Source organism: Crocodylus porosus, unplaced genomic scaffold (genome assembly GCF_001723895.1).
Source record: "Crocodylus porosus isolate Cpor-Errol unplaced genomic scaffold, CroPor_comp1, whole genome shotgun sequence".
NCBI classification, from domain to species: domain Eukaryota; kingdom Metazoa; phylum Chordata; order Crocodylia; family Crocodylidae; genus Crocodylus; species Crocodylus porosus.
Window position 1 is genome coordinate 12,677,445 of NW_017728906.1, and position 10,297 is coordinate 12,687,741.

The window sequence follows — 10,297 nt, forward strand, 5'->3', positions numbered from 1 at the left end:
GCTGTTTTCTGTGGACTTCAAATGAAAAATTCTTGAAAGCTAGATTTAGTTGTAGGAGATGAGAATTCTGGCAGGGAACAGGTTACTGTGGTCACCAATGGGAAGTATGATTATTAAATAACGGAGAAGCTCTTCTTCGCCTTCCTTTTATTGATTCAATATTTGCCCCTCAGGCGTGAACTTTTCACACTGGCAACAAATGTGAGGCATGGCTACCAGCCAGAAAGCAGGAAAGTTGCATGGAGATATGAAATATTGCACTTTTACTTCTGATTTTATGAGGAAGGGGTGTTCGAACTTTACACAGTTGAGATACTGTGTCTACAACATGCTGGGGGCTGCAACCCATGTCCATCAAATTAAGTTGATTGCAAATGGCTTAATCTTTACTGTACAGATGTGACTGCAGAGAATATAACTCAGTTTGCACTGTTCTTTCTTAACTCTCCACTTTGCATCCATACCCAGTAGTAGAGTAGCAAGGCTGTGCTTCATGCATGTGGTATATCCTTACCAGGACAAAACAATAGACAAGGACCGCATGATTCTTATCTAACTCACTATTTTTCAGCGGCCTTTAGAGAAGAGGTGGTGTGTACAGGAACACAGTTTTCTTTCTGTAATTAGTTTTGGTGTTAGGATCTGTGGAACATGTTTTCTTTTTGCCCTGGTGAGGGAATTCATTTTCTAATGCCTGAAGTGCTGCCATTACTTAGACTGGGATGCATATGTAATGGCATTTGGTTAAGGTTCTGCTTGTGTCGGGTATATGCTGTAGTGCATTGGAGACTGGAAGAACAGCAATGCATCAGGCAAATGTGGCAGTCAGCCATTAGCCTTTTGCTGATACTATAGCTCATAGATGACTGGGGATTTTTATTTACATTTATAAAATGGAGAGAGCGCTAGCCAAAATGCTGTGGTTGATCTTGATTTTTAATGTCTAGCTCTATAGCTCACTAAAGACTGAACAGAAGAACTCTTGATTTGTTTTAGCAGGAGGATAAACTCTACAACAAAGCTTGTAATGGAAGTTTTGGCTGACTCGGAAACAAATTGAGTTTTCATAGAAAGGGCTCGGAGAGAATCTGAGGAAAAAGGTTACATTAAACTCCTTCCCTTTTCTCCTCCCCTCTCCCCCCCCAAGGTCTTAACACATTAAAACTCTTTAATTATGAATGTAACCTACTAATGCAGCTATAAGGCAGCCATCACCAAAGTATCTGAACTTCAAACTACAGTACTTATTTCCTTAAATATGTTCAGGCAGCTTTTTTAAAAATATCAGTCAATAGTTCATTTGACCTCTGATGTTTCTCTCAGGTGCTCTTATCTCCATTTTTGAGGCATAGCTGACTGTTTAACATGTGCCTTTGCATGGAAAGTAAATTGAAAAAAACACTATATGCATCCATTGCTTTGTCATTGCTGAAATGCAGCTACTTCTCAGGCAGAAAAGAGAAGCATTAAATGCAGGGGCAGACAAAATTGGGCCATGGGCTGGCCCACTAGGCTATTTCATTCAGCCTGGAGGTGGGTGTCTACCAGTTCACCGATACCCCACACGCTTCTCCACCACCCCCTCCACAATATACAAGCATAAGACTTCATTTTGAGCCATTATGCAATTGTTTCTCTCTCTCTCTTTCTCTCTCTCTCTCTCTATATATATGACACAAACACATAAATCAAGACAAAAATATTATTTGAAATAAAATTAAAATATGTTATTGTAGATGTTTGATTTTTAGTATATAATTTTTTTTCTGGTTCTAAGACTGCAAATGAGTACTTATGGGGAGCAAGGGGAGAGACTTCTGGTGGCAAAGTTCAGTGGGTTAGGGGCAGGACTTCCAGTCCCAAGACGGCGACCGGGGGCCAGAGCACCTGTCAAGGAGCAGGGCTATCCTTGCAACCTGCAGGAACTTACCAAAACTTGTTAAGCGTCCCTCCAGCCAAAATAATTGCCCACCCCTGGCTTAATGGCACATAAGAATATTACATGCTGAAGTTAATGACAAAGTAAAGAAAATTGTGCACAGATGAAACTGTAGGGGGAATTGAGGAAGCCACAAAGTAATTACTTCAGTTTAATTGGAATTTGGCTCTTATGAAATGTGCCAAGTAATCTCTACTGACCAAAGTAGTTGGGCCCCTGCGGTCTCTAATATCTCAACCAAAAAATTACACCTCCAGCCACACAGTATCACCTCCAGCCACACAGTTCCAGAGCATTAGTTCAGTAGCAACCTGAGGGAAAAGTACAGGTTGAATGACTAACACAGCTTCCTGTAGGAACATTGGAAGCTTTCCATCAGAGACCAAGCTTGGCTTGGCTGGACTCTAAAAGGATATGAAATGTATGGCATTTAAAGTGAAAATTGGGGTACAGAGCAAAGGAAAGAACCATAGAGGCTGATTCTCCTTGCTCTCCTCTATTATGTCAATAGAAAACACAAACATTCAGTGTTCAGCCTAAAAGTTAAAGTGCATGAGTAGTGTTCTATCATTAATCTTACAGCATAGGTTTGGTGGTCATCACAAGTGTGTGCTTTGCTTTATAGGCTCTTGCCTGGTGGGGACTGTCCATAGATTAACAGTATGTTGTCTCTGATCCCAGAGTGCTTTACAAGCTAGCATACAGTGGTTTTGAACACTGACTTAAAATCTTTGGGGTAATGTCAGCAAAGGATCTTGAATGCATAATAGGATTAAATATACTCTCTTTTTAGGTCCTGTATTTAATGTCTCGGTGCATTCGGACAACCCGACCATTTACCAAGGTGAACTGGCAGATTTGCTCTGCATCATCACGAGTGAAGGAGTGCCACTGGAGCCAGGTATCCCCCTCCCCCTGAGCTATATTGCCTTTTCTTTTCACTAGTAATTGGGTTACCTTCACTATACTGATTTGATGCTGGCAGTTGGGACCCTAAGAGGCCTAAAATTCTCCTAAGGATCAAAAACACCTCAAAGCACCATAGGGTTAGCCCAATCAAGGGAGACTATGAATGATAAGGTGGCTTTTTTTCCCCCCGTGTGTATATAATACCAGCTAGTTGGCTGTCATTTCATTTCTATTAATAGATGCAAAAATCTCTCTTACAGTTTGCACTGAACCAACCCATTGTTGGCAGTCTCGGTCAAAAGCCAGGGGTCTGGATCAGGCTACAAAAACTATCCTGATCACCCTTTGTCAGGAATGAAGTACACTGGCAGGACAGTCCCTTTTGTAGATAGTCTTAAGTTGCTAGGTCTATCAGTTTAGTGCCTTTCACCAAACAATTTAAGCTCATTTTAAAACCTGTTGGGTTTTTTTAAAAAAGGTTAAGATGTTGAAAATTCCTGTTACTGCTGATCCTTTCAGTGACAAACCTGCTTCAAATGTAGGATATTCTGGTATGAAATAGCAAAAAAAAAAAAAAAAAAAAAGATGCATCTGAGTATGTTCATAATCAGAATAGAATACATGCAATAGGCATTCGGACAGGGTCAGAGAAACATTCAGAGGTCAGGTTTTTACTCGATACTAATTTTCCTTATTTTTGTTTTGGTAAAAAAATACATTGAGAATCCCTTTGATTTGCTTTTTTCCTGATATGGAAAGTTAATCACTTATTCATAGTTCAAAAGCTCAGGTTGATTGGAGATTGCAGTAATGGTTTGATTTGATTTCTATCTTATTCTTTTAAAAAAAAAGGTATCTTGTCCCTGTTTGTTATGTAAATTGTTAGGTCATAAGTGTGGTGGTGATCCAGATTAGAGTGAACTTTTTTCACTATAGTAGCTGGAGACATGATATACTGATATTTAATCAAAATTCACTGTGTCTTAAAGTTCTACATGGCTTACTATTAAATATACAGGCAAAGAGTTGCTAGATTACTGCGCTGAGCCACCTGTGAACATGTAGTAGCAATCTATGTGTAGCAGCTGTTAAGAGAGTGTGTGCATGTAGCAGAGGGCTGAAGGATGAGGAGGAGAGTTGAGCAAACTTGCAGCAGATGAGAACTGTCTGCAGCAACGTAAGTATGTTCTCTTCTTGTGTGTGTATATGCCTACATTCCCCCATCTGCTGCTCTCTGTAGAAGCTTCCTCTAAGACTCACTGGACAGTTCAGTCTCCACAGCTGTCTTGTAGTTTTTTGCCTCAGATTTTCAAGGAGGAGGTAAATCCTGAGGCAGCTTTTGATGGGGATTTTGATAAGGTAATGTTTTGGAAGCACGGAGAATGAGAGAGATGATAGAGGTTTTCTGGTGGAAGGCCAGCTCTGTACAGAACTGCCCATCTTTATAGCCAGTCAGCCCATCTGTGGATGGAAGCCTCGTCCTTCAGGCATGGGTGTTAAAGGCAGCTGGATGTGATGCTGGCCACATCACTCCTTTAACAAAGCGTGTGTAATCCATTCCACTGCTGGAAGCTGTGTTATGCTTGGAAGGCTTCATTTCAAGTATCTGAAGTCTGAAACAGCTGGGCAAACAGAGACCCTATTCAGCTTGGACATTGGATGTACACAGTAGGGCATGACTAAGTGTGGCATTGTGACAGGTGCTAAGGAAACTTTAATCAATGCTTTTAGCCTCCCTTTGTTTAATTTAAACAGTATTTGGGGTTCAACCAGCTCCATTTGAGTCATCATGAAGTCACTGCATCTGGGCCCTTTGGACATGCCTGAGAAAATGGCACCTCTCCAAATTGTGTGCTGAACCTGTGGACGGGAATCTGGAGGAGGAGATACAAGGGACAACTGGAACGCCCATAGTGGCTGTTAGGTGCCACCTTTCCTTGACACTCCACCCTGTTGACTGATAGAGTCCGTGAGCCAGGGTAATGGGTTTCCCCAGAGCAAGGGTTGCCAGCCTGCAGCTCTTCAGAGGTTAATATGACTCTCCTTGAATCTTTGCACAAGCACACGGTGACCAGCTTCCATAGCCATTATGTCACGTCATGCAACTGCTCGCAGTGAGCGCATTACTCAGTTTGGACTTGAAATTTGGACTCCAGAGCTGCAAGTTGGCTACCCCTGCCCCAGAGGATTAGACTTGGATGTAAAGAACCTTATAGATTCTTTACTTATCATCCACCTCCAGACCACGTAAGTAATAACCACGTGATTTCTGAGGGTTAGGTGGCAGGCTGCCCTGTCTTAGCGGGGTATGTCTCCATATTGCAACATTGATCTCAGAGCTGCAAAAAGTGGATTCTTAATTATGAAGTGGCAGAGAATTGAAAAGGCCTTGCTTTCCTATAAATGGCATTCCCCAAAATAAAATCGAGGCACAATGCTGGGGAGTGCCTATCCTGACTAACCAAATATGAGGATTGAGAGTTGATTTGCTGGTCAGGGTGACAGCTTTTAAGGGAACTGGATCAATTCAGGGCAGGTCCCTCTGTGCCAGGGAATTAAAACTGGCAAGGAAAATGAAAGCACACCACACTGGTCGTTAGTGTAAAACAAGCATGAAAAGATCTCGAACACTGTCTCAGAGCACATGTTCTAGGATATTATGGATGTCAAAAGTCCCCATGTTCAGTGCTTGTTGTTCTGGCCTCTGTTCTGGAATGATGTGCTCTAGGTCACTTACTGTGAACTGTAGGCTGGTGGATTTCAGAGGATCTTATGCTAAAGTTAAGTATCCTGGCTGTTGAAGACATTCAGCACAAATCTGGGCTTAGCTATTTTCAGTTAAGATTTGCAGCTCACCTCACAAATGTGTAATTCTGATAGGTGTTTATATTTCATGGAATAAGTTAAGGAAACATCTGGTACAATCTGTTCCCTCGCTCTTAATCTTTAATTTCCATTGCCATATGTGCAAAGTGCTTACAGGAAAATTTTGAAATACTTGCTGTTCTGAGAGAAGCCAAATGACCTTCTCTGTCTGTCAGCCCCTCTTTGTCTTGTACCTAGGATCAATCTGTTTACCTCAAGCACTAAAGCCCCCCACCAGACCCTTAGGTGGGATGCTTCAACCTGTTTTAGCAAGCCTTGGATGTATCCAGCACTAGAGGCTCTTTTGGAAGGACACTGCAGTGTTCTGCTGTGGCAGCTGTGCTCTTCAGCGAGTGGTCCCTGCTGGAGCTTGTCTTATCGAAGACTGGGATGTCCAGCCTTCAGATTTTTCATCTGGAAGAGCCATTCTGTTACTTCAGTATCCATGATTATTACTGCAATGAGTTAGAAGTGTTAGAATGAAAGGGATTTTTTTTTTATTTGTAGGGTAGTATCTCTGTTGTCCCAAAGAGAGTCTCCTCTAATATTGTGATAAAATGCATAGCCTGGATCTTCCAAGTGACCCCTTCACAAGGCCACAGTGTTAGCAATTTCAGAGTATTGCTTTCTGACAGATTTTTATCTGCTCCAGAGAGACCCCAGTGAGTGCCCTGGAGAATTCACAAAAGCAGCTTTCTTACCTTTTGTGTAGCTTGAAGTGGTATGCCCGGCTCTCTAGGAAACTCTATTCAGCCTCATTTAAATGTAGTAAACAAAAAGGGTCTCAAAATTGTGATTCAGCACAGTAACAAGATGCTAAAAGAGCTCCATTCTGTCAATTGGAAATGCACGGTGTCTAATAGCTGGGCTGGAAATAGGATTCACTATCTTGAGGACTGATTGGCCAGGGAAGCAGCTAAAACCCAGACAGCTTAGTCCTGTGTGTCAAATCAGAATGTGCATGATATGTGCTTTACATGTTGATGACTTTAGCCAGCCTAGAGGGAGAAAGCACAGCATCACCATTAGTCTGCCTGGAGAGAGTATTTTAAGTGTTCCATTCCCACTGTTTCAGGATGGTTTAGAAAGGGTTTACTTCTCAGAGCTGCGGGGAGCCAAGGGTTCAGTAGCCCTCTGGATTTATCCCTGGTATGTTCTGCTTCTTAGTTAAACACAGAGGCCCCTTGCCTCCCTTTTCTAGGTGCCTTGCACCTGCTAGGCATAACTGTATGGGAGGAGCCAGGAAGACTGACAGTTACTTTGTGGTCAATATGTTAGAGGCAATATCTTATTATAAGACAATACAAGATAATATAAAATATCACGTCTAGTACACTGCCTGCTTGTTTTCTTAGACCAGCACAGCTACAACTTTTATTCCAGTTATTTTGTGGATCATAGCAGAAGCCTTTGTGTCAGTTGTGGCATGTTTCAGTGTTCCCACAAGCCAGAAAAGGAGAATTTTTGTCCTCTAATAGACTTGGTTTGAACGACTCACATGGGGAGGGGGTTGAGGGAAGATTGCTACTTTAGTATGTAACTGAAACTTGTTAAATAGTTTATCAGTTCTTGGGAACAGCAAGACATGTTTGCCTCTGATTTTAAACAACATCTGATTCATAACCTGAAATTGCTAAATCTCCCTGTGTTTCGTAACGTGGATAAAAAAATCACGTGCAAACCAGAAATAAAGCAAATGACTTTGTTATACAGCCCCTTCAAGGAATCAAATGGCAAGGAATATCTCTGCAGCTGAACTCTCCCTCCGTCTCTCAGTGTGTGTCTGTAGTGAGTCACTAATTGCACACTGTGTATACTGACTAATAAAATATATTGACATAACACTATAGTCCCATGTTGTAATTACAGAAGATAGATTTTGCAATTTCAAAATGACAGCAAGCATCTCATGTGAAGGGAAAAGAGCTTCAAATGAACAATTTAAAAATAAATGGAAAACAATTCTCCAAAGGCATAAACCTGCCTGAGAATTTAAGAAATTGGTTTCTAATCCTATGGAAGTGGGCATGTATGGGGCAGCTTTATTATCTTTAGCCTCAGTTGCCTTTGAGTGCCTCTGGTAGCTGATGGCTGCTTGGATGGTCTTTAAAAAGAGTGGGTTTCCATCAGGTACCCTTTACCACATTTGGCACTAATGGCAGAAACAGATGTCGCCTGATGATGCATTTGTACCACCTTAATGGTGAGAAATAAACATCTGCCTCCTGTGTAGTGCCACATCAGTGGTCATAACAAAAGGTAGTAGAAAATAGCACTGCTCTATTGCAGCTGACATCTATTTGCTCTGTGGCGAGAGTGGGCACAGAGCTGTCTGCACTCCAGCTGCCCTGACAGTGCTCCAGGGGCTTTAGGAGCCCAGTCCTGTCCACCCCAGAAATTCACAAGATTGGGCTCCTCAAGCCCTGAGAGCAGGACTTGCAGGGGAATCTCAGGATGCCTCTCTGTAAGCAGGGAAAGTCTGTTCAGGTCCTGGCAGGCACAGGACCCAGGTAATCCCTGGTGCCCTATGCTTCCACACTATGACCTGTACCACAGCCGTTACTCATAGAATAATAGAATCATAGAAAATTAGGGTTGGAAGGGAAGTCAACTAGTCCAACCCCCGACTCCGAGCAGGACCAATCCAACTGTATCATTCCAGCCAGGGCTTTGCTGAGCCAAGCCTTAAATGTCCCTTTCTTTGAGGACCTGCTCCATGATTTTTCTGAAGACTGAGGTCAGGCTGACCTGTTTGTAGTTCCCTGGATCCTCCTTATTTCCTTTCTTAAATATGGCACTGTATTTTGCCTTTTCCCAATCACCTGGGACCTCCTCTGATAGCTACAAGTTTTCAGAGATAATGGCCAGTGTCTCTGCAGTTGCATCAGCCAGCTCCCTCACCACCCTCAGATGCATTGCATACAGCCCCACGGACTTGTATATGTCCAGCTTTTCTAAATGGGCCCTAACCTGTTTTTTCACCACTGCGGGCTGCTCCCCTCTTCCCCAAAATGTGCTGCCTGGTGTAGTAGTCCGGGAGCTGACCTTGCCTGTGAAGACTGAGGTGAAAAAGGCATCGAGTACTTCAGCCTTTTCCTCCTCATTTGTCACTAGGTTGCTTCCCCCATTCAGTAAGGACCCACACTTTCCCTGATCTTCCTTTTGTTCCTACATATTTGTAGAAACACTTCTTGTTGCCCTTCACATTGCTTGCTAGCTACAACTCCTGATGTGCTTTGACCTTCCTGACTTCATTCCTGCATGCCTGAGCAATATTCTTGTACTCCTTCCAAGCTCTTTGTCCAAGCTTCTAGTTCTTGTAAGCTTCTTTTTTGTGTTTAAGCTCACTGAAGAGTTCTCTGCTAAGCCAGGCTGGACACTTGTCACTTTTGCTAGTCTTCCTGCACATCGGGATGGTTTGTTCCTGTGCCCTCAGTAAGATTTCTTTAAAATACAACCAGCTCTCCTGGATTCCTTTCCCCCTCAGACTGGCCTCCCAGAGCATCCTGCCCATCAGTTCCCTGAGGGAGTCAAAGTCTGCTTTTCTGAAGTCCAGGGTCCTTACTCTGCAGCTTTTCTTCCTTCCTTGTGTCCTGATCCTAAACTCAATCATTTCATGGTCAGTGCTGCCCAACTTGACATCCACATGTACACCCCCTACCACTTCTTCCTTGTTTATGAGCAGTAGGTCAAGAAGAGCATGACCCCTACTTGATCTCTCCAACACTTGCATCAGGCAGCTGTCTTCAATGCTCTCCAAAAAGTTCCTGGATTGACTGTGCATTGCTGTATTGACCTCCCAGCAGATGTCAGGGTGATTGAAATCCCCCATAAGAACCAGGGCCTGTGATCTGAAAGCTTCTGCTGCTTGTGTGAAGAAAGCCTCATCTGCCTCATCCTCCTGATCCAGTGGTCTATAGCAGTCACCCACCATGACATCACCCTTGTTGCTCTCCCCTCTAACCTTAACCTCGAGACTTTCAACAGGTCCATCCCCAGTTTTATACTGAAGCGCTGAGCTGCATGATTGCTAAATTACATAATGCACAACTCCTCCTTCTCTTCTGCCCTGCCTGTCCTTCCTGAATAGTTTGTACCCATCCATGTCAGTGCTTCAGTCATACGAGCTATGCCGCCAAGTCTCTGTTATTCCAACTACATCATAGTTCCTTGACTGTGTGAGGATTTCCAATTCTTCCTGCTTGTTTCCCAGGCTCTGTGCATTCGTGTACAGACAGCTGAGGTGACTAGCCAATTGCCATACTTTCTCAGGAAGAATGAGGCCTCCCCATTTGCACTGTCCTACCTGTAAAACACAGGTCCCGGCCTGGAAGCACAGGGCCCTGTGAAGCATGTTTCTCAGTAAGGAGGTGCAGGCCAGTAAGGTACGTGGGGAGTTCCCTAGCAAAGCGAACATGTTGCCTGGTGTCCTGCATTGGGTCCCTGCACCAGGCAGGATAACAGGCAACATGTATTTTACCTAATAAAGTGGATCAACTGGGTTGGGGTGTCCCACCACAGCCAGTCAGTTTTGTTTGGTGACATGGGACTCTTTAGCCTGGAAAAGCGTAGGCTATGGGGTGA

The 10,297-nt window shown here is 43.3% G+C and overlaps 1 protein-coding gene across 1 annotated transcript in view; it reads left to right on the plus strand.

Annotated features, from left to right (window-relative positions):
* Positions 1-10,297, plus strand: part of PTGFRN (prostaglandin F2 receptor inhibitor) — a 56,500-nt gene that overhangs the window by 38,392 nt on the left and 7,811 nt on the right. Inside the window, exon 6 of the mRNA XM_019557100.1 lies at positions 2,733-2,840. Coding sequence (XP_019412645.1) covers positions 2,733-2,840 — 108 coding nt within the window. The remainder of the gene's footprint in view (positions 1-2,732; positions 2,841-10,297) is intronic.